General features: G+C 44.3%; 1 protein-coding gene across 1 annotated transcript; it reads right to left on the minus strand.

The window, feature by feature from the left end:
* Positions 1-101: 101 nt before the first annotated feature.
* Positions 102-27,436, minus strand: cacnb2a (calcium channel, voltage-dependent, beta 2a). Its single transcript, XM_053412190.1, has 13 exons — positions 27,079-27,436; positions 17,339-17,458; positions 11,869-11,991; positions 11,650-11,786; positions 11,480-11,556; positions 11,052-11,185; positions 8,441-8,521; positions 8,268-8,326; positions 7,163-7,272; positions 6,154-6,305; positions 5,273-5,368; positions 4,524-4,706; positions 102-3,121 (listed from the first exon to the last, which is right to left on the minus strand). Exons 1-13 carry the CDS (start codon positions 27,109-27,111, stop codon positions 2,363-2,365), a joined length of 2,064 nt encoding a protein of 687 aa, XP_053268165.1. The 5' UTR covers positions 27,112-27,436; the 3' UTR covers positions 102-2,362.
* Between the last annotated feature and the right edge of the window lie 333 nt (positions 27,437-27,769).

Genomic DNA, 27,769 nt, shown 5'->3' on the forward strand with positions numbered 1-27,769 from the left:
CCTCAGTTTTTTTCGGTCGACTTTCAGAAGACTATTTATAGACACAGCTTTCCCCTCCTCTGTCTGGGTCTTCTGACAAAGCACACGTCAAAAAGGCTTCCTCCCCCCCGAGCGGCAAGTCCTCTTGTTGCCAACTTTATTCTTTTATATTTATGCATTATGTACACACACATGTACACCGTTAAAAAACCAGTAGTGCTATCAACGTAGCATAGAAATGGATTTTTTTAGAATTACAATTGTCAGGCAAAAACCAAAGAAGATGAGCAGATGGTGGGTTTGTAAACAGAGGGGGCCTGGACTCAAATTTAGCTTGATACAGATTTTCAACACAATATATCTGAAAAAAGTAGTTTGACAACACCGAGTATTGAGCTGGAAGTTTGGCTGTTGGAAGCTCAAAGCATCAATCACCATCAATTTGCATGAAATACACAATTTGTATTTAACATCTTTCAGACGTGCACAGAAGTCTGGACATTTATCTGGAGGGGCTGCACGTGAGAACGCTAATATCACTTATGTTCCCAAAATGACTGAGTGAGCCCGTGTTTGAATACAGCAGGGAAATGTCCCGAAAAATTCACAGCAAACAAGTGGGTGTGTTGATGATGCACAACTGTAAGAATACAAATGTCTCAAGGAAGAAAAATAAGAGTCATACACGTGGAAGACGCTGAATTTTTGTTTATGTCCTGTCAGAATGTTCTGGACATTTTCCTGTTTTCTTTAACGCGTCTGACCCGGACAATCTCCTGCTGCCTTCCTAATATGTGAAAAGCAAACTCCGGACAATGTCCAGTAAACTGGGTACGGACATTTTCCGGAGTTTATGTCTGGAAACGGCTTCACTCAGCGGAACGTGAACATAACAAGATTTCTGAAAACTTCTTACTCTCGTTACGTTTCAGATAGTTTGAATTTTGTTTTACAAACAAATCTTTTTTTTTGCGAGGAACACACTGAAGAAAAATCTCAAGTTGAACATCTGTGTACTACGATGATGTGATGACTTCAAGTGGGAGTTGAACAACATCCATTAGAAAAGGGCCGGACTCAATAAAAGATGAACCTTCATGGAGTGTTGGTCGCAGCAGACCTACTGGGAGCCGTGTGTCATATCAAATTACTTTCCCATTAAACCAAAGTTAACCAGTAAAAGTGCAGAACAACGGGTGTATCAATGTTATAAAATGTTTCTGGACCCATACAAAGAACAGTACTGCATGTAAGAGAGGAATTTACTGTAGCACTCGCTTTGTTTCGTAAGGCATGACGAAGGTGCACCTCCTCCACGGAGGCTTAAATATGTCGGAGCCAAATGTTGAAAACCAGGGACACAGAATTTCAAAAAGGGAACTAGGCAAATAACTGATGAACGGTAAAATTAAAGGAATAGTGCGACACTTTGGGAAATAGATAAACAAGATTTACAAGATTTGCTACTGGAGATTAGACGCCAGTATCTGTCTCTTAAAGCTACAGCTACCAGCCTTTTAGCTATTTTACCAAATAGATATTCTAATTTAATTTGATTTGATTAAATTAAATACATTTAAATGTGATCATTTATACCCTAGTGGAGTTTATAATGTTCAGGTGTTTTTTTAGAGAGGTGCTGATTCAACTGCAAATACAGAGACGTGTTTGTGTTATTCATCCTGCTCTTAATTACACACACGACCGGACAAAATAATAGAAAAACCTGTCAGTGTAACACAATACAAATCAACACCACAATGCAGCCTCCAAAATAACAACGAACACTTCTCTAACACACTAATCTTAACATTAAACCTTCATGAACACTATTGCAGGATTGTACCAGGCTGCATTAGTTTTTTAATTAATAGATTATTAATTAGTTTGTTTCCCAAATTGTCAAACTATTCCTTTAAAGTAAGGACCTCTGTAGAAACAGCATCAAACCATCTTGGTTAGTCAACTCCTGCAGTCAACCCTAGCAGTAGTCTGAAGGAACATATTCAAGTGGTAGCAAGCAAAAATTAAAATTAAAACAATAAAAAAAAAATGCTAATCACAGAAAGCACAGCTCAGTACAGAAACCAAATTCTGCTTTTGTGTCATGCTTTATCAAACACAGGTTTAAAATATGCATATTTTAAGAATATTCATGCATATCCACACATAAACAACGTCTATGCATAGATACACACATACATATATATTTATATTTGTATCTATGTAATCAAAATCCTGCCGTTGGAAAAGATGCAACAGCATTTACAAAGGAGGTGTACATAAATAGGATGCTGTGGTCTCAGGGTATAGCAGCACAATGGAGAACAGAACGGTCTGTAAGAGGAGGAGTGGGGAGGAGCTTCAGGAGGGATTTGGTCGGTCACTGGTGGATGTAGGAGTCTCTCACCCACTCCCCTGCATCACCCCTCTTTTTGGGGGCCACCTCCCCCTCCCGGTCCCTGTCTCTGTCCCGGTCGTAGTAGTGATGGTGGTGGTCGCGGGCCGGCCGGTGGTGGTGGTGGGAGCGCTGCTTGTTACGTTCATTATGGTCCTGTTCACGCTCTTTGGAGCGGTGGTGTCCCGTGCTGTGAGCAGGCTCCTCGGCCGCCCCGCGGTGGTGGTGGTGGTGATGGTGGTTGTGTTCCCGGTGGGGCAGCGGCTCATAGCGCTGTTGCTGCTGGGGGTGCCCCTCCCCTAGATCCTCGTCCTCCTCGTCCTCCTCGTCCTCCTCATCCTCCTCATCCTCCTCCTCTTCCTGTCGGAGCATCTGAGTGCGTGGCTCAATGTAAGCAGAGTCCTTGCTCTCTCGGCTCTCCCGGCTCTCTCGGCTCTCGGGGGTCTCAGAGTCCAGAGTCTCCTGCCGGGAGAGGCCCCTGCCTCGGCTGCTTTGGTGGTGGTGATGGTGGTTGTGTTGCTCAGTCCTGGTGGAAGACGACCGGTGGTGGACGTGCTGCGCTCTCCTGGTGGACTCCGACCGCAGGGGCCTCTCCTCCTCGTTGCCCTCCCCCTCGACCTCTGCATCAGCATCACCCTGGTCCTGGCTCTGGTGGTGGTGGTGGTGGTGGTGATGATGGTGATCCTCTTTGGAGCCCTTTCTCTCCACTAAAGCTTTATCTCCCTTCTGCTCTGCACCGCTTCCCTGAGATGAGTAAAAATCACCAGTCAGTGCAGTGACACAACAGAGGAAACACACTGCAACTGCACACACACACACACACACACACACACTCACACACACACACAAATCATGCAGACTAACATCACCATTCTGGTGCCTATGTTTATTACCTTTTTGTACATAAGCACTCACACTCGCACAAAACCGTAAAGCATGAAATGTCAACACACGCCAGTCAGCCATCGATCGGCGGTTGACCGTGGTCCCCGGGGGAAGCAAATTCCAAATGAAAGATCTCACCACACTAGCAATCACACGTCAAGCTCACTCCTGCTCCTCATCAAACTCAGGGTTTTCCTCATTTTCAGTCTTACATTTCCCAGTGAGAAGGCAGAGGGTGGAGAGAGGGTAGAGGGAAGGGATTTTACTGTGTTTGCACACACCATGTTGTTAGGTATTGATTTTAAATCACACCACAAAATGACACATTTTCAAAAAAGACAAATAAAGGTCAAACATAATAGTGAGAAATACATATTAGTTGAAGGTTCCAGATAAACATGTTACCATCTCACTTCCTGTTCACCTTGGTATCTACTGTATCTAAAGGTCTGTCCTAATACCCACACTCCTAATACTGCTTTACAGTTCTATTTACTGTTGATTTGTTGGTTTATCATAACTTCATAATGTTACTTTTAAACATAGCAAAAATAGCATACTAGAGTTAAAAAATACTAAAGTAGGAGTAAAAGTGATTAATTCAAAATACTACACAAAGTACAAGTTAATGTACTCATTACCTCCCCCCTGGTGTTTTTATGTGACTCTTTTTAAATGTTGTATAATTTAACTAGACGCGCGCTTGGAGAGCACATACCTCTGCCAAGGTTAACGCCCAGATCCAACAATGTTAAATAAATGTCCTCTATCTGCTCGTTTATCTGGATCTACTCTAATTTAATGGGTTCCTCTTTTGCCACAGTTACACTTCCATCAAATCTCGGAGGGAAAGTGGTCATTTATTCATAATCTCGCTAAATAATGAGCAGATAAACAAACGGGGTTGGAGGTAATCCTGCCTCGGCTTCTGAACTCTTGTTTTTTTACTGTCGTCTGACTGCGCCTATAGAACTGCAGGTTTGATCCTAATTGTTGTTTACTGTGTGAAAATTAAACGAGACCCACAAAGCCGGAGTGAGTCGTGGATCTGAACAAACCGCAGGACGTCCTCATTAAGGACACACCTCCACATGTTCAGAGAATACAACACGTGGACCCCTGAAGTGTGGGCGTTGGGACAGACCCTTCATCTCATTTCCTGCATCCTGTCACTTCCTGTCTACAGGTATCCCCAATCACCTATCCCCCCCCCTGTCCTCTGTGGCCTCCATTGGCCCCCGAGTCTGCTCAGCACTTGTACCTGCACGCCGGGGACCGGGGCCGGGCTGGAGGGCAGGGCGGCTGTGGGCAGCTTCGTTAGCAGTGGGTTGGGAGGGTTGCAGCTGGTGGGGTGGGTGCTTTTCCAGTAGGCCTCCAGGTAATCGGCCATATGCTCACATGCATCCTCCAGCTGGTTCTCATCAAGAATGATGTCAAACATCTCCTGGGAAAGGAGAGGGTGCAGTCAAAGTAAAAAAGAATAAATGGAAGAGACATGATGAGGTCAATAACAAGACGATGCTGTGGTGGGATAACGGAATAACAGACTCGGATACTGAGGAGTCGAATGTCACAATAAAAGGTTTTGGGTCGTGACCTAATTACCTTTGTTAGTTTAAAAGCTGATATATTGTAAATGCTCTGAACTTTCTCCATCATACATTATTCACACACCGCAAAACAGTCAATTCAGGGTTCAATATACGTGAAATATGGTAAGAATGGGATTATGCGGCAACCTTCAGGAATGTGCAAGCAAGTGATGGCCCTTGTGCAACACTCATTTTAATACCATGGGTGCTCAGACGGGCACAAGTACATTTGTCATTTATTTTCCCCAAAAAAACCTAAGCCGATTACAGAAGAACACAAATACAACAGGCAGGAATCACAAAGCTTTTAAAACCAGGAATCAGGCTTTAGATGCGCACAAAACTAAAACCCAGAGCCAAAGTCCTTTCTAAAGAACAGAGCTCCAGGGCATTTCAAATCATCCCAGCAGAGACTTACAGGAGTGCACTGAGCCAGTTTGTCAGCAGCCACCATCTGGACATTGAGGTGTTTGGCCTGAGACTTGCCTCGAGACTTGATGAGCCGCTGCAGCACCTGACGCCAAACAAGGACAAAGGGTCATTGGTTCATTTTCAGATGATATATCCAATATGTTCAAATTCATTAGTAAAACTAAAAGAGAAAGTAGCCAAAACTAGACATCGTTCAAGATTAAACCAGTATTTAATTTATATAATATAATAATGTAATCTTTAAATCCTTAATCTGTCAATGGGAAGTACTTCTAATTTAAGTAGATACATCTCATAATTTTACTGACAAACGTGTATAAATGCAGTATTTTTACATTGTTATTTTTAAAATACTTCCTCAACTGCTTATACATGTATATATAAAACTTGTAAAAATACTTCTATTATCCCTTAAGCTGAATTTAATATGGCAGGCGAGTGAAATTGAGAAGACAGGTGCCACTATGATTCGAAGCTCGTATCTCACGTCTCTTTTTTCTCTGTTACCAAAATGTGTTTTTTCTTTAAATCAATCACTGAATCATGAGCCAGTTTCACGCAGGCTGAAGGTCACAGTGATGAATCAGTTCCCTCGTGCGTTCGCTGGCATTCAAACGAGCGGTCGCGTCTGACAAGCTGCGTTTAAAGTCACAGCAGCTCGGTTACACAAAAACAATAAGAGCAACAACACCAAGGAGCCAGACTAACTCACAGCTGACTAATACACGAGTGAGAGCAGAGGGAGCATCACGTCAGCTGTCTTTACTCGTCCTCGTTTTCTCTCACACCCACGACATTCTCTTTAATTCTGTTTGTTTCACACATATCACACATGCATCGCGTTTCTCCTCTTCGTCATTTACTCACCTTGGGGGAGGTGATTTTGACGTACACGATGATGGGGGCGAGGGAAGTCTTCCCCAGCTGTGACGGGTGGTTGATGGTGTCGGCGTCCAGAACCACCAGCTGTAACGTGCGGGCCAGTTCGAAAATCCTCTCAATCTCACTCTGGACTTCGGCTACAGACGAAACGAGAGCAGAGGATTAATGAAGAGTTTATACTTCATTGTATTCTGAGCGGGCCACATGCAAAGTACTAGCACCGCAACCTAAAAGCTCATCTGGACGACAAGTGAGTCACACATTCTCATTTTTCCTGCTACTGAAAATTTTGCTGAAATTGTTGATCATATCTTGAAGAAGGCAAATGTGCAAATGTTCAGGGGGGGAAGGGAATTGAAGATTGTATAACCCCTTATAGAACAAAATGGCCTCTTTTGACAGATATATTTAAGATCAAGATTGAAATAACAATGACGTAGCAGTAGCGCAAAACGCTAGTTGCTCTGAGCCCTAATGCACCATTAAAATACTTTGTTTTCTGAGGCAGCGCAACATAAAAAAAAAGACTGAGGTCAAAACGTCAAGTAAAAGTGTGTCGGCTTTGTGTTATCATTAAAAATTGATATCTAATACACTTTTCTCCCTCCAGCCTGAGCTTTTCCTGGGATTTCTCCCTCTGCTGCAGCCGCTGACAGATTCTTAAGGAGATACAAAGCGATCATTAGCCCAGTCACCTCTGTTGGACTCAGGAATCTGTTTCTTACTAATCACATCTAAACCCCAATCAACCCCAGACAAATCAAAGCGGTTCTTGAACTTGTTATCAGGCTTTTTTGCTCTATCTTTCATTCCGGACTAAATAAACTTGCCAAGGCCGCTCCGGGCCTTCGGGAGTTATCATAACCATTGTCAAGAGTTTCTTTAATCGCTTCCTTCCTTTCCCGTTTTTTCCTAAAGCTCCCTGAAAGCATTATGAATGAAAAAACACCAGATGTTCACACGCATATTGGAGGTTTCTAAGCCCAAAACGTACCCAAGTTGGAGCGCGTGTTGGAGCGCTCGATGATGGCGTGCTTGCTGGGATTGTTCAGGACCGAGCGCTTGGCAAGAGAGATGTCGGCCGTGACGCGAGTGATCGATATTCTAAGACAAGGGACAAAATAAGCAGGTTAATAAAGATGATACAGACTTGAGATCAAAGTGAAGGAGAAGCAAACACAAAAGTACAGGTTTAAATAGGAGGAACATTGTGCTAACATATGTGGGTCCCTGTTCTTTGTACTAAAACATCACATGCACGTCTTCTAAAAGCGTATGGATATGGACAGAATAGAGCAGTACCACCGGAAATCTTTAGGGGGCAGTGTAGCCAATAATTCAAGCGAGATGAATGTAAGACACGAGGAAGAAATTTCAAAAATGGCCAAACTTTTTGAGGAGAGACTTGTGGTCAGAAGTTCCCAGTAAGTATGAGGCAACATCACTCAGGCACACGGACAAACACACGCTACACTTTCCCATCCTTCTCTTTCACATCCTTCTCCGCCATCGCCCTCTAGTGGATGTATTCCTCTACAACCGTGCCAACATAGGAACACATGGAAGTATGTGGACAGCGACGGTGACATTTTAAACAGACTATCGCTTTTTGTACGTAAAGGCAGCATGAATGAGCCTTTCGGTTGAGACCTATCCACGAACATATTTTTCCAATAAAAACAACTTTTACTAGAGGCCTAAACAAAAATATTGAATCAGAGCTTAACACCATCATGTTGCCTGTGTGACTTTAACTATGTTTTAAGAACATAGAATAAACAGTATTATCTGCAGCTGCCAATGGTCTGAGTGGATCTTAGTGTTGTTTAACTTAAAGGCTTTTCTGCTGTGGACGGACTCAACATTGAGTGAGGAGAATCCTTCTCTGCTCTAGGGCCCATTATGGCCTATTAAGGACATGGAGAGGTACTATTTAAAGCAGTAGCACACATCTCCAGGCCAAACAAACTTGTTACACACTCCCTTGGCGAGCCTCAGGGGACAGATAAATACCAGCCTATAGAGTCGGGGGGAGACGAGGAATGAGGAAGGAAGCGGGATGAGAGCTTGGGTTTTCAAAAAGGTCACAGTTGACTCACCTTCCCTCAAATCTGTGTTTCAAAAAGTCAAACAGAGCTTTTTGCATCATGTCTGTAACCTGTGGATGTGGAATTAAAGATAAAACGGTTACAGGCAGGCACATTTGTCAATATACAATATAATAGTGTTATATAATATTCCCAGATTAACAACATAGGCAGCGCTGACGAACCTCGTAGCCCTTCAGTGACGGTCCAACCAGAACCACGGGTCGCATGGAAGGCACAACGTCGTACGGAGGAATGTGTTCCGTCTTCAGAGAGCAGGAGAGGAGGAAAAACAGTTGCACTTATTTATGGAGACAGAGTAAACAGTCGCCATTGCAAATCACGCGGGGGGGGGGGTCAGAACAACAATGAACAAGACAATTTGAAAGCACTGGAACACTGTGAACCATGAGATGAGACGTCTCAGCCGAACTCAGGGACGAGAACCCGAGCAATGATTTGTAATAGATTTGGTCTTTTGCTTCCCAAATTCAAGCGTCACCAGTTTTTTTTTTTATTATTATAAAACAGGTTCAAGCAAATGGCAGCGGATCGTCTCTGTCATTTCATGGTTCTGGTGTCACAGGATAAAAGAGGGAGCATGTAACAGGAAAGGTTAGTCAGAGAGGGGAAGATTAGGAGTCTGGTAGGAAAACCTGCTCACAACAGCTGAGCTCAGTTTGTGGAACAGCATCAGTTTAAATCAAATTGATCATTGTGCTGTTGTTGGCAAAACGTTTGAAGTGTTTTTCAAAAAGTAGTCTGAAGGAAAAGGGAAAATTGGGATATACTGCCAATGAGAAATGAGTTTGACTTAGAATTATGATAATTTGAATATGAAGGTACAGCCAGCACATTGGTTGATTGATTGATTGATTAGCTTAGCATAATGGTTGGAAACAGGAGGAAACACTTAGTCCGGCTCTGGCTAAAGCCCAAAAAAAACTAACTCTGCTGCTGAGCAAAGCAAAGAGTTGCATTTGCGAAAAGGTCAAAGGAGCCATTTCCCCTTTTTACAATCATTATGCTAAGCTAAGATAACATAACCAATCCAGCTGCTGGTAAATCCTTTTTTACAGTCTTAATGCTAAGCTACGCAGACTGTCTGCTGGCGAATATGGTGTTTGGTTATACGGCATTTACCCTAAACGTCAAACTCTTTCTTAAAGTTGGAAATTGGCAACTCAATGCGCAGGAGTTAATACTATTTTCTGTATTTTGGTGAGTTTTATTGTTTTATCATTTACCACAAAGACATTTTTTTGAGGGATGAATACCCCTGGTTTTCTCCATTTGTGTCATATATATGTTTGAAAATATAAATATATAAATATAATTGCCCACTCTTGGGACGTTCTTTGAGGACGTGCGTTTCTTTGGACTTCTGACATCAAGGCAGTGAACCTGCTGTGCATCCCTGGCAGAGCGGGTGTTGGATGTGGTGTGTGGACACTCCGGCACACTGGAGCAACATAAAAGTACTTTTCCCCTTTTTTATTTTTTTTACTGAAGCAGAGCCAGTGCCTGATTTAAGTTGAAGCTCTGTCGGAGAGCAGACAGCTGGGAAACAGAGAGACTCGACTTCTTCCTCCTGGAACCACGTACACGGGGCCGCTTCGTTCACCGCAGCCATTGTCTCGATCCTTATTAGTCCTCAAGCTGCTGCTCTGGGTTTGTGTTATCTTTATGACGAGTGTTTTAGTGGACGACGTGTAACCGACCGTCTGTCACCCCCTCTTCTTGCTCCTCTAAACATTTTCTTTCTGTCTATCGTTTGCTGTCGTCACAGAGCCTCCCCGGAGACATTGTGGGAACTCGACTGCTGACTAACTTGAGGGTATTAACGGACGTTTAGTTTTGCTTTCGATAACTTTCGATCAACCTAGGATTTCATGTAATCAGGGGAAACAATGCATGGACCCTATCATATGTTAATGTGCAGCAACGTTTAGTGGCAGACCTATAATGTGCTTTTCAAACTTAAACTCTCAAAATCAAACTTAATGCATTGAACTCTATCTATTTTTTGCTTTAAAAGTGATTTGGCATACATTTCCCATAATGCTAATATTTGGCTGACTGGAAGTATTCCTTTGAAAGTCCTAATGCTGACTTTTCTTTTTTATAGTTTTTTATATGGATTAAATAAAAGATACATTATGATAATCAATGAGTTTTAGTAGGTAGTGGTATAGGCACTTTGTGACCTTTACACAGAGCCAAGCCAGCTGTGTTTAACTTGTTGCCATTGTTTATGCCAAGCTAAGCTAACTGAAGATATGAAAGTTGAATCGATCTCTCTGCAAGAATAAGCTTATTTTCCAAAGTGTTGCAATACTCCTTTGAATATATAAGTAAATTCAGATCTAATCTGTCTTTTTAAAAAGCTGTTCACACTGAGATCTCACTGAATCACAAGTTCACTTTCAAACACATACACAGTCACACACACACAACACAGAGGAATGCAGTGAGGAGGGGAGAGGTGAGTACAAAGTCTCTGCTCAGACGTCACACAGGTATCGTACAGGTCAGACCTCTGGAGGTCGTCCCCTGCTGTGACCACGACTTACCGACTTCTGCTTCTGCTTAGCTGCAGTGAGACGGAAGAGGAGAAAGAGAGAGGTTAAGAACAGGCATGCATGCTAATGGCCGGTTGGTGCACGCCGAGGGACAAGGACGGTGGTGTAGACACAGAGGACGGACGCTGAGTGAGGACAAGCAGCCGAAAGGCATTTTAGTCAAAAGCCGAGCGGAAGGACAGAGAAGAGGAGAGGCCGGCGTCGTACAGATTACCTTCTTAAAGAAGGGCATTCGTTTCTCTTTTGCTAGGGGCGACATGACAGTGTTTGGACTGGCTTTAGGGGAGCGCAGGTGGACGGGGGGCTCATTGTCCTCGGGGTCTAAGCCTGTGGCATCTATGTCAATGGCTACGCACACGGACAGACAAGAGCACCATCACTCAGAGGTGAACACAGGAGATCACAGGGCACATTTCACATCAACAGTAGCACAGGATGTAGCTTCAACACAGAGAAATCTAATCAAACATTTAAAAGAACAGGTAAGATCATTAAAATTTGATTAAAAACTTACTTCAGGAAATCCAAAATAGGAAATATTTAACTTATATCTTACCTTAAACTTGTATTCAGTGGTTAAATGTTTGAAATACAAGGCATTAATTAAGAAGGGTTTTCAGATTTACCTATCAAGCTACTTACCAGACGAAGGAGGAGTAGATTTCCGTGAGTTGGGAACCACTTCACCTAAACTGGAAGATGAGTTCGCTCCCAATTTACTGAAATGAGAAGGAAGATTTCTCATGTGGAAATTCACTTATGATGATCTCGCAGCCGGAGAAACTGACACTGGTGCAGATTTGGCTTCTTACCTGGAGTGGAACTTGCCCTGTTTGGCTCTCTGCTCCTGGAGGATACGAGTGTTTTCAAGCTTCACTGGACTGGGGATGAAACCGATTTCACAGCCTTCCTTCACCAGACGTCCTATCCACCAGTCATTGTTGAATTTCTACACAGAATAATCCCAGACAGTTACGTGTCACCTTCAGCTTCCTCCCTATGTTCCCTGACACAGGAGAGTAGCGGCTCACCTCTTTGACGTGGAGGAAGTCTTTAGCATCGAAGGAGATGGCCATGCCGGCCACAGGGACGTCGTCATCGTGACTCGGGCTGTAGTTGACATTTGTGCGAACAGCAAATGCAACTGGTTTGGTCTGCAAAGAGGAACAAGAGGGAGATTAAAGCAACACCATGTAACTTTAACTGAGAAACAGCGCCCTCTGCAGCCACACGTGGTGATAAATCCTGTTGGGGTGTTATTTAATTGAATTCCCTATTTTATTCCATTTGATCATTTCATGTTTTCTTTCGTGGGAGTGTTTATCTTATCTTGTCTCATCTTAAGGTAAAAAAGGTTTTGAAAATGATTGTAAAAAATGTAAGAATGTCCAAAAGTACCTCTGATAAAATCCAGACCCTTCATCTCAGAATATCCACAAGACAGCAATTGTTCCTCCAGAATTTAAAATAGTTTCTTCCTTCTTGACTTGTTATTCTTGCCTTTGTGCAGAGCGTTAAAAATAACCCTGTGTGCGGGATACCAGCGGCCTCTGACTCATCCAGACTCCGTGAATGATGCTGCTGCTGCACCGTCTCTCTGCTACAGGCTGAAGACACATTACAATTAACAGTGACGCAACGTGTTGGTGTGCGGAGCGATCACCACTTTGACACCAATAGTAAAAACGGGACTCGAGTCTTGCGCCTACTTCCCGAGTGGCACAAACAGCACTTGTGCAAATTGTTCATAAATCAATTCTGCAATCTTTCTGCAACGAGGGGGAATCGATACTGAGCTTCCTATCTGATCGCCGCTGACCTTCCTCTGTGGGACAGTCAGTGCATTGAGATAATGCATAGAGCTAATGAATTGTTCCTGTGCCTCACAATGTGACTGTCATACACAGACTGCGCAAAATAGAAAGTGGGATATTTTTCCGCAAAGCAAGAAAACCTCCTCAGCCCACAGTGACGATTTGAATGATGATTTAATATCACATCATGAGAAACTGTAATGGGAGAACCATATGCTTTCTTGTGTTGCATGACTGTGATACATATAGGACCCGCATCACTTTATTATATAAAATGCTTTTAGACATAATCTTGGCGTCGGCCGGGCAGCGATGGCAGCATATTGGCAACGTGGTCGTGCCCTCGCCCAGATTTCATTTGCCCGGCTTTTAACCGTGTGACAGTCGGCCAAAACAAATGTAGCTTAGAGTAATCTCCCAGCGAGCGCTCGCACACGATAAATATTTACCTGCACATGAAAGAGAGCACGATGAGGAGAAGGGCCGTGTGATATTCAGCTGGAAGCCAAACTCAACCCGCTCGCTAGGTCGGAGCTTTGATGCTGTGATTTCTGTTGGACCTTTGACAAATTCTGAAAGATGCTTTCAAAGTAGATTAAATCTGTCTATTTTGCTTGGTTTCATCACAACACTCTGACAATCTGGTTTTCTTTAATAGACGTCAAAATAAGGGCAGGACACACAGAGCATGAGGATTCCTTTAGAGGTGCTCTATACCTGATTAAATATCCACTTTTATTTGATCCCTTTCTCATTCTCCACCTCCACAGCTGCTAAATGCTCCACTATGTTCACGTGTGGGATGATAATTTGTTTGGCTGCTGGAAAATCACTTACTGCAGCATTTAAGACACAATACAGACGTTTAGAGATGAACATTTGACTGTGCAGCACCATCCCATCCTCCTTCAACAACTGCACAGGAACGTGGGATTGATTGGATTTGCTCGGATCTGAATGCAGCTCGAGATCTTTGAAGTAAAGCAGCAAAGCTCACGATTATGGGATGGATTCATCATCAGCGAGCTCTAGGAGGGGGGGGGGCTGCACATCGTGGCTCCCCGCTGTCGGCCTCATTAAAATACAACAGGTGTGAAGTGACTGTGATGGAATGTGAGGGATTATGGGAATAATACATTAGGGAAATCCTGCTGGAATAATTTTGCTCACGTGGACGGCAATGTAAATATTCTACAGGGGGAGGATTGTATGCAGTGTTCTTGTGCACGTGTGTGTGTGTGTGACATTGAGGCGATCATCCAATCCAGTGTGTGCAGTGCTGGGACCCGTGGAGGACAGAGTGACCTTGGAGCAAGGAGTCACATGGCTGTATTAAGGTACGTGGTATATTAGTGCATGTGTCTATGTGCATGTGTGGTCTCCTCACTCTCAGCTGCTCTGCTCTGCCTTTATCCATCATGGCTGCCTGTCGAACAAAGCTTCCTATAGGCTTAATGACTTCTAACAGACCCGTAGGGAATCACACGCCTGTGACATGTCCTGCGACATCAGCACATATCGCAGGTGAGTGCAGGATGGGAACATAATGGCACCTTTACACCGCTGCACACAGTATCTGTACATCTCCCGCTTGTCACGTAACACAGGCCTTCATTATGGATGCCATATTGACTGCAGAGAGCGAGGGGGAGAGGACAGGGGCGGCGGGTTAGAGACCGGGAAGACAAGAGGAAGAATGGAGGGGAAAAAAGGGAAAGGAAAGGGGATAGATAGAAGGATAGAGCAGAGGACAGGAAGTGAGAGCAGGAGGAACACCGGAGGAGATAAGAGGCTGAGGGTCTGAGGATAAGACGGAGATAAGCAAGTGGACAGGAGCCCTATCTGTGACTGGGAGCCCTGGGAGGCAGCGCGACGGACCACAACCAATTAACACAGCCCGATGCTCATCACTATATCACATCACCACATGTATATTTCATGAGCTGGTCCTCTCCACGTTAACAGGGACCGAGTGAACACCTGACTCCCAACTCGCCACATAGCAGCACACGCAAGACGTCACGCTATAATAAATCAAGATCCCCACATTGTTTCACCTTGATGCTGTGGATCGATCTGAGATGAATTCTCTTCAGGCCTGTGCTCTGGCTTCAGGCTGTAAATTCTATTATGGTACGGTGTGAGGGGAATCATAACCTTCACTCATTTAGTGAGGGAGGATATTTCTATAATTATCCAGGGATGCTTGAATATATTTCAGGCATTAACACTAAGTCATGATTAATAAATGCTGTTAATGTCTATGACTCAGCCATTGCAGCAGCTTTTCCCTCCACCAAGGGGGTTATGTTTTCAATCCCTGTCCATTTAGATGCTATATGCGTCAAGGAAGAAATTGTTTTGGTGTAGATCCAAATCAGGGGGCGGATTTTTTACATGAAATTTAATTTTGACTTTATTACTTCAGGTTTCGACGTCAAAGTTTTGGCTGGGAACTTTCAGTCAGAAGGTCTGAGGAAGAAATAATCTGGCAATTAACCAGAGTTAAAACCACAGCTGTTTACATTGGGTTGTGTTCAGATTGTGTTACCTTTGGATGGAGCCAGCCTCGTCCAACTCTCAAAGAAAGCAGATAAGGGAATTTCCCAAAACTGTTGAACCAAGTAATTATTAAGATACGACCATAAACGGAAATCGACCTTATTTAATATTTCAGAACATAATCAGAAACGTTTAAATACTCCCAGTAGAGTCCATGACCTGAATAAAGACAATCTCATCAAACACTGATATTAAATCCCAATGAAAATAAATAGATTTTAAACGTATTACAAATCCATTCATTTAATCCACGAAGGCACATTGTTCTGCCATTTTGATTCACAAACTCCAAAATTCAAAAAGAGTATTGCTCTTATGAATACATTTACTGTTCTCCATCATTTAAGGGATAAATAAAGACACAAAATACTCAAAATCAACGTAGATGAGGCTCAAATATCCAGACTTGAAGTGAAGCTCCAAAACCCCTTGAAATCCTACACTTCCCATGATTCAACTCTCAAGCATCTTTTGGTTAATCCTTCTAAACCCTCAGCCTCCCGACAGCAACAAACACATTTGAAACGCAGGGTTTAAAAAAAAAAAAAAAAGTCTCCAGTCTCCAGCTGAGATAAGCCCTCATGACATCATTGGGGTTATTTTCACTAGACTTCACGCACCCTCCTCCCAGAGCCACAGAAGACACTAAACAAGTGTTTTTACAAGCCGACGAGCAACACCAGCGATTTGCTTAACTGATTTTCATGAGTAGAATCAGTGGAGTTCCCATTTCGGGTCAATTAGAGGCAGCCAATGTTGTTTTGTGTGGAAAATAAATGACAGAATCAAGAAAACGTGTATTTACCATTACAGGCGTCACCAGTGGCCTTATCACATTCAAATATCAGCTTTATTTTCGGATTGTTGTTGTGAATTAGTGCCCATAAAAGCTCACAGCCTGAGTGTGCACTTCCTCTGACCCTGGCCTGCTCGCTCTGTGGTGGCTCGACCACTGAGAGGCTATTTTTTTTATTTTTTACAAGTCATCTGTCACGTAAAAATGCCAGCGGGGGTTATCTGCACTAGGTTATCTATAAAGCCAACTTATCTTTTTAATTAGAGTGCCGGAGAGAGAGAGAGAGAGAGAGAGAGAGAGAGAGAGAGAGAGAGAGAGAGAGAGAGAGAGAGAGGGTGACTCTGGAAAAACAACAACACGGATCTGCAGGAATGATCCGTCTTTGCCAGCTCGGAGCGACCGAGGAGACACGGAGGGAGGGAAATGTCTGCGAGGACGGATGCACCGCCTGAAGCACCGAGCTCGGAGCTGAAGTCGCTGTTGTGGACGAATGAAAGACGAAAAACTAACTTTGGTGGAATTGATCTGCAAAAGTAAAACAGCGGGAACAGAATGTGCTTTGGAGATAACAGATCAAACGCATTAATTTGAACAGCGCCGGTGATTTGAGTGATTCTGGGGGAAGCGGGGTCTGATTGCACTTCCTTTCACTGCAGAGGCAAGTCTGCTCTGTCATTTGTGTGTGTGTTGTTTATATCCTGCTAATTGTGGCCCAGAGCAGACGAGGCCTGGCTCTGAAAAACAGGGATGATGCTGAGCCCTCCCAGGCCCCTCGACCCTACCAGGCCCCTGAAGGGCCGCTTTTCTTTATCTGAGGAACCAGCTGAAATCATCAGTAATATCCCGTCTCTATTACAGTCACCGTGTCCTGCAGCATTGTCCACTAATCTTTCTGCAGGTTTCGAAAAAACGACAAATGATTTACGATAATCGTTTCAGAGCTTGGAGTTGGAGTCGTGAGCCGGCGGGAGGGAAAGAAAAATTGTGTCCAAGTCACAAACTTTACACAAAAGTATTTTTCAGACTGGACGTATCAGCGCTACGGCTTTGTCTCATGTGGCCCCCACCCTTCTGACATCTAGCTTGTGCCCCCCTCCTCAGACTGAAAATACTTAATTATGCTGTTTCTCATTGGAATAGTAGTAAATAAACACGTACACTTAAAGAACGAGACCAAAAAGGAAACGTCACCACCAAGTCTGAACGTCCTCCAGTGCCAGCCTTTCATAACGATCCTGACACTTCCCTGTCGGAGCCCACAGACGCCATGTTGGGTCAAACAGGAACCAGGCAGGGTGAACTTAGCACTGGGGGGTGCAGGGTACAAACCTTGGCCTTGTCGAGCTGCGCCTGAGCCTGTCGCTCTGCTTCTCTTCGCACGGCCTCCTTATCCTCCTCCAAGGACACATCGGAGTCTGATGGACGGCTGGTGTAGGAGTCGGCCGAACCCTGCGGAGACACAAGCAGCAACACTTCAGCAAAAAAACTAATTAGGGTCGATTTGGATTCACACTCTCAAATGAGCAAGTGCTATCCGCTGAGAACGCACACATTATCTCAAAGGCACGGGAGACAACTCATTTGCTTCTCCTCGCTCTTCAAAGAAAATTCCAACTTGTGCTGTCGTGCATTGTACAAATTTGTGAGCACACCCACACAGACTGAAGTGTCTGAACTCGAATCATCAAAGAGATCTCCTTTAATTTCGTGAAGTAATGAGCATGAAAGCTGCAGGCATGTGATCCTGAAGTCAATCGCATGACCGCAACAACGTCAGGAAATCACAAGAGCCGACAGGATCTGGAAATAATGGACTCTTCCCCTGTTTTTCTGAGAAGAACACGATCTGTCTTTCACAGAATCACATCCTCAGCTCTCACTCAGCTGCTCCCTCACATACGTTGTGATCTTTCTTGACAACTTTCAGGGAAATGTTGAAGAGCTCCAGGTCCCAGTGTGTCTCCGTTGTGAGGTTACAACAGATCTCCTCATCAGAAACTTGCAGTTTTCAATCTTTAGTATTTTAGTCGGGGATTGTGCGATTAGTTGTGCGATTTGGCACACCTTTGAATCGGTACAAGAAAATTAAGTTGTATGTTAGCTGAGTCACAGTAAATCACAACCACTCATACAACTCATACGAATAAATGTACCTACTTATGCAAACAGCCTCACAGACGCTGGCTCCACGTTACACAAACACTCTCCTGAGTGCAGTGCATCTCACTCACGTCACATATTTGTTGAACGCAACGTGAAAACACATCATGAATAATTGGTGAAGCAGTCGTATAGATCACAGTGTGTACGTTGACAAATACCACTTTACTCCACAGGTACATTTAGCTTCAGCATCAGCTAGAGAGACCAACTCTTATTATCTACAAGATAACTGTGGTTTTCTCTGAGGTTAAACCTGTGGCATAAAAATTCATTCACCCACAAGTAGGGTAAATACTGGTGGACCCTGATTGTAAGTAAAGTGCAACCTGTTGACAAATAATACAGCTTTTCGTTTCATTCCTAACTGTGGGAATGGATGACACAATTTCCCATTAAAGCAGTTTCAGGTCGGCATTAATCTAAGAATAAAAGCGGGTTTTTTTTAACTAAAGGCAGTGTAATCCTTGTCCTCACCTGCTCACTACTACACCACCCACACAAGCTCTTCCATTCATCTCACTGCACCATTGCACTCTCGAGTTGTCTGAGTTAAAAATAGCCTCCCTCACTCTGTGCCTGTTCAGAATTACCCAGCCATCCCATACATACAAAGGAGCCTCACACCTCTTCCTCGTCTCCACTTACATTTTACCTGGATCAACTGTTGTGATCATATAGTTTCTTTGTCTGGCTGACATGAAACCCTGCTGCAAATTAATCTCACCCTCCCTGCTGCTTTGTATCTGTTGTGAAGAAAGCAAGTTGATTGAGTATTCATGTAATGCTTTTTGCTGTTCAGGATTCCCCCCCCCCCCCCCCCCCCCCCCCAATGGCTTTCAAAACCTCAGCAAGTGTCATGTCTTTGGGATTCTTCAAACGCAGCTCAGGTTCACCATGCAGCCTTTTCTACTCGAGGACATAAACGTCCAAATGTGGCTATTTGCAGCACATTACTTTCTGTTTTACGAGCTGGCCTCGAAGAGATACCTGGCCTGCTCGGATTATTCCATCGGGTCAGGGCTAACGATGAGAACGACGAGGACGTGATCAGGACCGCCGTCCCAGTGGGTCAGAGGGAGGTGGACATGGAGCTCTGCCCAGAATCTGACAGCCATAACCGATAACAGCATCCTGCTTCTCATCATCGCCGGGCGTTAAACCAACACTGTGGTGCGTACGTCCACCGGAGACACACGGGACCCGAGCACATGCACAGACAAACAGCAACTTCCACCACGTAAACACACTTAGAATTTGCTTACACAGTCATCGGAGCTCTTGACCCGACCTCCCTTGGCGCGTTTCAGCAAGCGGACCCAGGTGGCCTTCATCAGCCACACTGGTCATTCAGTGTCCTGAGCCACTGCCCCCCCCTGCTGCTGCTGATGCTGCTACAACCACACCTGACTGCACCGCCGTGGGCACCTTTGCACCAGCTCTGCAGTCGCCCTCACTGCACCGGCCACAGGTACATGCAACACTGGGGCTGCATCCACAGCTGGCTCCTGTTACTCCTCGGCTGCTGCGACTGCTCCCTTCATGTCTCGGTGAATAAAAAGCTCTGGAGTCTGGGCTCCTTGTTTTGCTGCAGCTCCCGCTAGCTCCGCCACAGTCTCCACTGCTCCTGCTCCCTCTGCCGAAGATGGGGAATCCACAGGAGCCCTCTGCCCCGCGCATAATCTCAGCAGCTCTCTCCTCTCCCCGTCTGCCCCAGTCTCCTCCAGTGCTCAGACTGCAGGTGCTCAGGCTGACTCCCGGTGAAAGTCAGGTGGCGGCGTCGCTTCTCATCCTTCTGGCTCAAGCTTTTGCCTCCATCTCCTCGTCCTCCTCCTCTTCCTCCTTTGCGAGTGGTGACAGCAGTTTATCTACATCGCTCCTTGTGTGACTGCGTGTGACCGACTCTCGTCCTGATGCTAATTAAGCTGCTGAGGCTGCCTCTCAGGTGCTGCGAGCTCCCCCCCTCCTCACTCTCTCTCTGTGTGTGTCAGCCCATCAGTGTTTGTTCTGCACATCTCAGCTCCCCGGTGATACTTCAGTGATTCTGCCGCTCTCTCTCTGTCTCCACCCTCCCCTCCTTCTCCTTCTCCTCCTCCGTCACTCCCCTTATTTTTCTCCCTCGATCACCCCTCACAGTCGATCCATCTGCTCGGTGTTCACGTTGTGATGAATGCTGGCCACTGAGAACCGAGTCGTTTTGTTATTCTGATACATAAACATACCACGTTCACCTTGATTTGTTGCTTATAGCTGCTGAAATGCTTAAATCTAAAAACTGCACACTTGCCTTTGCCTCACATTAGTGCTGAAATTCATCATAATTACTCCCATTATGAATTCATGTGGTGGTTCTCCAGCGTTTCCTTTCATGCCTTCAACCAGTGAGCACACGAAACTGGAGCTGATTTAAATTTATCACCCAGAGCAGGAACTGGAAGTTTCTTTTCATATTTTTAATTAATTACTGGGGTGGAAAAAAGAAGAAAAGAACTCAAAATATTGCTGCAAAGTTAAATATAAAACATACTGGCTGTGAAAGTTAAAGATTCAAGAATCAAGTGGAACATCCTCCACACAAACACGATAAATCAAGAAATCGGAATATCTCTTCTTTAGAAGCTGGGAAATTCTAAACAATCAATTAATCAAGATAGTTATTGTTAGTTGCAGCCCTGAAAGTGTGTGTGTGAGACAAAGTACGACAGGACAAGTTGTCCTGTATCTTTTCTTTTAAATAATCTCCTCTCTCTGGTCTCAGTTGTACGGATCCTGAGGTGAAAGCCGCTCTAAATCCTCGCCTGTCAGATCAGCAGTAATTCATTACATGTAAGTGGAGCATTGCGAAGCCACACAGGACAAATGAGAATAATTAGAGCGTTAATTAAAAATGTCCCGTCCTCATAAAGGACCGGCCCAAGCTAAACCCCACAGACGGATTATTCAAAAGTTTTCTTTGGCTGTGCTGACGCATCAAGCTCCTCCGTCTGACTGGTTGTGAGGTTGGTTGAGGTCAGGGGCGCCAGGGGTCGGCCCATGGGAGCAGTGGTTGAAATGGGCAGGCGGGTTTATGACCAGCAGTCTCTCCCTGGGGAGCAGTAACTGTAGATCAGAGGGTGACATGCTATTCAGCGGTGGTTATCATAACCAATCAATGACCGGCCTCCATCCACTCGGGGTCTTTTTCAACATGACACGTGGGATTTGAAAAAATACATGAAAGGGAGAGAATAACGATGAAAGATTTTCGCTCATAAAAATCTATTTCATCAACCAAAGATATTTAGAGGAAATGGATGAGAAAGGGGACGAGAAGAAAATCGTGTATATTTAAACTTAAACTGTATATGAGGACCCTAACTCCTCCATGTAAGTGAATGGGACATAAATCAAACTAAAAAGTACACGTCAAATAATTGTTTCTCAAAGACGTAGCCAGTAATTTAAGATTTCATTTGTGGATAGTGGGAGGAAGTGGAGGCAACTTGTCCATCAATATTTATAATCTATGGTTCAGACCCGGTGTTAAAAGCCATCCTGAATGATGCCATCACAAAGTGGACAGGTCTGAACCGGGTCTATCATCACCCACATTGCCTCTTTCTAGGGAAATAGTGCACGGGTCACATATGGTCCAGTGAGGTGACACTACAGCCTGCAGAGCTTCTGAGGGCTGGACACAGATGCTCTGAACGTGGATCCTTGCAGCCTCGAGAGGACGGGGGGGAAGCTGTGAAGGCTGCACTCCGATGTCAACAGCTACACAGACTGACAGCGACAGGAGGAGCCTCCAGGTGCCTGACAGGACTGACCTCTGGACCCGCTGCCACACTGACACTGACAACACTGTCACACACACATGTGTAATAATAAACTGGAGTATGATACTGTGCTGGTCTGGGAGGAGAGGACTCAGCAGAATGAGAGTCTCAGTTCTGTTTTAATATGATGTCTTGCTCGAGGACACCTCAGCAAAGACCAAAAGCATAGTTCAAATCCTGCTAGGGTTCTTCCCTGCAGGTCATCCCTCTTTCTATCTATGTCTCCTCTACTGCACACTGAGAAGTAAAGACAAAGATCTCTTCTAAACCTTAACCAAACTCCCCCAAACAAGAAAGTCACCAAACAGAATGTTGCCGACAGACAAACAGAACCTGGGTTACATTGAGTGTCAAAAAGGAGCTCAGAGCCCAGCTGTGCACACAGCGTCACAGAGTGTGGCTCTTCAACTGCAACTTCCTTTATTTCCTCCACCAAGGAGGTCGTGTTTACGCTCTCTGCGTGTTTGTTTGATTTTCTCCAGAATTATGCAAAAACTTGGCAGAAGCAATTTTGGCATGAATCCGGATAAAATTGCTGATTCAGGATATATTCTTCAACTTTCTTTAACGCCATAAAAATGGACGATTTACTTTTTTACCTTTTCCCAGGTAACTATTGATGGATCTTGATATTAATACACGTGTAAAAGGGATGGGAAATATTGTAATGTGTGAAAAATTATAAAAATCAGGATCTAGTGGGTTTATATGTTGGGCCTTGTTGAAGGTTTGCACTCTTAGCACATGGAAACCACCGGAGGGTTAAGGTCGACAAAACATCACCGATTTTAATCATATGTTCTCTGGAAACTGCTGCAGACCCTCACTGTCGCCCTCGGAAGCAGATTGGACAAACAGAATAAAACGAGCGGCGGCCGTCCTCAGGCGTCGGTCAAAGGAAAAGAGATGGACGGGGAAATTGAAAAGGGGGCAACGGTCCTGTGCTCTGTGTACCGCTCGTATTGATTCACTCAGACAGAGGTCCTTGCTGTAGGACCACCGGTGACCTCTACATGCAGCCACAATCATTACATCAGAACATTACAAGCCATGGTGGCTGATAGCGCAGTGAAACTGGAGGCTGTGCGTCAGCCGGCTCTGCTGCATCGCACAGATTCACTTACAGTGAATGAAACAGTTACACCAGGGAATCGCTCCATGATCTGAAAGCTTCCATTTTCAGCCACTAGACGTTATTCTATATATATGTATCCGCTGTGAAAATGGATAAATGTAGTCATGCAGAAAGTAAAGGCCGTGCATGCGAACTACAAAGTGTTCTCACATGACTTGGATGCTTCCCATAGTTCACATGTTTTACCTCATTCCTACACATCCGTAGATTTACTGCAGGCTCCTTTCCCCTGTGACGTTAACCTGAGCCACACTTCTCCCACCCTGATGCTCCTGATTATCATGCTACCCCATCTCGTACTAATGTTCTCTAACTCCTCTTTCTCACATCACACTTCCTTTCACCTTGTTCCATCCTGACCTCTTCACTCTGCTTCTTTCATCTCCCATCTCTCAAGGGATTCCCAGCGGCTTTGGCTTTCTGGTCTGTTCTGGTTTGTTCCAGAGTGGGGAGGAAGGTTTTATCCCTTTTCTGGACCGTAAAACTCAGTCTTTGGCAACTGATACGTTTGGCAACTAAAACAATTAAGATATAAACCCAGACTGCAACTACTCTTTTCAATAAATTGTTAATGTCCAATAAACATTGTCCCTACATCTCAAGAAACTCCACACAACTCAATAAAGACAACAACAAACAAAAAAAAAATATATATAAAATCGGACGGAAATTTTGTTCCGATGTGTCTCATTCAGTGACGCTCATATGGAAGATAAGAGCATTTTTAAGAGAGACCTTATGTGTGTAGGGATGGGACCAAGTGAGCGAGGAGAGTGTGAGGGAAACAGATTGTCTGTACGTCTGTGGAAGAAAGAGAAAAGAGGAAGGAGGGGAGAGATTAAAAAAGAGAAGAAGAGGGGGGGGGGGTGGGGGGGGGGGGGGGGGGGAGTAACGATCCCTCTGGCGTGCCAATGAGGGACTGGTCGCGTGGACGTCAAGGTGACACCGACGGGCCTATGACAAAAGTGTTTACCCAGGATTCCATGAGCCAGTGCATTAGATAAATGCATCATGCTTGCATCATCCTATCAAGCCAATGGACACACTGGCTGTCAATCACACGCATCAGCTAGATACAAAGGTACACACACCCCACATGGCGGAGGGGGTTAACTGGGTATTATTACACACACACCTCTATTATTACTACAACACATAGTACAAACTAAATGTATGAGGCTTGTTATATAAATTTATATGAATGAGTGGGTTATTCAACTCACTTTCTTTGGTAAATGTGTATTGTTACTTTAGTAGAGTGCACATTCACCTCAGTTAAGCTGTGACTAGAATTACTGTCCTGGTTGTATGTCTCTGTTTCCGTCTATATAAAAACAGTTTGCAGACTCAAGGTCCCTGTGACCTTTGAGACCTATACTGGTGACTTTTTTTTCAAATCGTGACAACCAGTTAGGTCAAGAAGATTAAATGATAAGAAATTATCATTCTTTAAAATGCTAATTTAAAAAAAAGGGTAGTGATCTGACTTTTTTCTATAATTGGTCGTCTTTTAAATAATCTACAGCGCCACCAACTGACGCTGCTGTCGCTTCAGTCAAAAACAAATTTATCTCAACAGATTTTGCATATGGGATGAAAATATTTGGTGACTTTAGTCTGAAAATAAAAAACCTGTACTGACTAATCTTTATCAGACAGGATAGTTTTCTCTTCTTTATGCAACTTATTATAAGGAACATGTCTAATTGGACTGCTTCTGCTGCTGCACCTCACATAGAGACATTTCAATCTCTGCAATATCATAGCACGACACATCGCAGGCTGACGGGACCCTGTAACGGAAAACCAGGAACTAAATCCTTCTCCCAGTTGAAATTACCTGCAGCAGCAGCAGCAGCAGCAGCAGCGGTGGTCCCTGGAGAGGCTTTGCTCACGTTCACAGTGAACCCCCCCCCCCCCCTCTCAGTGAGATCTAGCTGCTCCGTCCCTTTCAGCTGCCTTTGTGAAAACACAGCACTCTAATAGGATGATGGCTGATCAGAGGGATACGGTGAGAAAGACCCCGGGCGGCTCTGCGCTGCTATTTTCTGCTTGCGTCATCAATATCCTGGCGGTTTCCTGGTGCATGAAGCCGGCGGTGGATGATTGATGAGAGGTGGCTAAGAGAGCAGAGCGAGATGCTAACCATCTCCAGTGGAGCAAAAACACAGCGTCCTGCAAATGAGGCTGAGCTCCAGTAAAATGATTTCAGCCTCATTTGTTTCATTTCATACATTGATATATTAGGTGCTTTGGACCTGTTTCTGGCAAATTCAGTGATTTATATAAAAAAATGAACATGGTGCCAACAAAGGAAGAGGATTTCCTCATGTCTCAGTGATAAATAAAAGATAAAAACCTCCCTTTGAATATGTCCAGTTTCTTTGAGCCCACAAAAGGTCCATTTAAATTAAAGTGAAGTGGACCTTGTGCTCAGATTTTATTCATCCTATCCACAAAGTGTCTGGTTGAAGCCTAAACTGTGTGATATTAGAAATGTTGGCAGCTTCCAGTGTGCTGGAAAGTGTCCCGGTGTGTTCTTTAAACAGAAATATCTCATAAACTTGTGTATGTCTTCCTGCACACATAGATCACTGAAGCTGTTGAAACTCAGCTGACATGTGTGACCCACGTTCCAAGCGTCCAAACACCGTCAGGTTGAATTTTCACAGCCGTCAGCGACAGACACTTGAGTCACCTCCCCTCTGCTCGTCGTGCAGCACTCACTGTATCGTGTTCGTGTGCGTTTGACTCGAGTGCTCGGCAGCATCAGTCACATGGACACTTCCGAACAACAACCCATGGACACACTTACTTACATAATCCGACAAGTGCTTCTGTGTGAGAGTAATTGTTTGTTTCCCCAAGACCTAAACGAAGATGAGTGTCACACTGTAGCACTCACTTGTATATGTTGTGTTATCATGAAAATAAATAACGATAAAAGTTATTACTGTTATTATTAGAAGAAATAATAACTAGCGATGTCATCACAACACCAAAAGTTATTCATAGCACAAGTTGTTTTAAAGTTGCATATTTTTCCACACTATCGAAATAATGTTGTATTATAATAACAATTTATCTTTATCCAACTCTTCATTGAAGTTGTATGAGTGAAATATTTAAAACCAAGATCTAAGATGGGTTTAATAGCTGCAACATCACATGGGAATATTCTTGTGCATCGTTTTTTTATCCATTTTCTCAATTCTCCTAAATGCATTTAGTATTTATTTAAATCTCAGTATCTCTACAACCATTTTAAATATAGTTCTGTGGATTTTATGTCATTATTACAAAGCTGCGGCTGATGAAAACTGTGATATTTGGACTAAATGGTTTCACAACATTATCATTTACACTCAGACAAAGACAGGCACGCAATCAGAGCAGGAAATATTTGAAATACTGATGAAAGGTTGGACGAAAAGGAAGTCAACACTTGGAGGGTTTGGACAAAAATAGAGATCAACTCTTTTCTTAAGACTAAACTTAAACCTCAAGTCACGTTTCTGCTCTTTTACCAGTTTGTCCATTAAAAACCAAACTCATCCTGCTGCTTTCTTTCTTTCTTTCTTTCTTTCTTTCTCTCTCTCTCTCTCTCTCTCGCTCTGCTCTCTCTCTCAGCTCTCGTGCAGCGCTGCTCGCACATTCACAGCCACACTCAAATGAGCCTTTTCCACTCTAAACAGGACGCAGCGAGACAGAGAGTTACCGTGTGTGTTTTGGAAAAGACTCTCACCAACTTAAAGTGACAAGGGGTAAAAAAAACAAAAGTAGATGTTTACGCCCATTTAAATCCTGCACTAATAACCTCCATTCTCCTGCAGCTCGAGCCCGTCCTCTTTGTTCAGAGCACACAGAGGAGAAGAGGGAGAAGTTCTGTCAACGTACACTCAAAGTTCAGGGTTAAAAAAGGACGAGTTTCAGAGAGTTTGGTTACACAAACTTACCAGATCTGACTCCTCACTGCCGGAGTGATACATTTCTGCCCAAAACCGACTCTGCCGTTCAGCCCGGCCGGGAGAAAGTCTCCTCAGCCGCTGCCCATCTCCTCCCGGAGCACAGGAACTCCTGCCGGCCCGAGTGCTTCACTCCTACAAACCCCCCTCACCCCGGCTCCAGAGGGGAAAAGTTGTGAGGCGCTTCGCTCCTCTCAGCCCTTCTTTGGCCGACTTCAGTCCCTGAGAGGCAGAGAAAAGACGGAGTGTCTTTCCCACGCTGGGAGAACACTCCTTCAAGAGCGCTGGAACCGTCCTCCAGCCCCAAAAACAAGCCCCCTGCCCCTCTCCCCTCCCACACACTCACACACACACACTCACACACACACACTCACACACACACACAGTTAGGAAGTAAGATCTCTGGCCAACAGGGCTGGCCTGAAAATTCCAGAAAGCACCAAAAGCAGCTGCAGAAGCTTTTTAAGTCTGAGTGTGCGAGTGTGTGATCTCGGGAGTTTACATGTGTTTCACTTTGCCTTAAACTCACTGTACGGGCTCGACACATGTTGCCGAGACCGAAGAAGCCAGGAAGTAATTATCTTCACTACATCAACGCAATGCCATATCTGCTTTCATCACCGGTGGGACGGAAAAGCCGTTGAAACTTTCCGTTCGGTCATTTGATGGCACATAGAAATCC

The sequence above is a fragment of the Pleuronectes platessa genome, chromosome 20 (genome assembly GCF_947347685.1).
Source record: "Pleuronectes platessa chromosome 20, fPlePla1.1, whole genome shotgun sequence".
NCBI classification, from domain to species: domain Eukaryota; kingdom Metazoa; phylum Chordata; class Actinopteri; order Pleuronectiformes; family Pleuronectidae; genus Pleuronectes; species Pleuronectes platessa.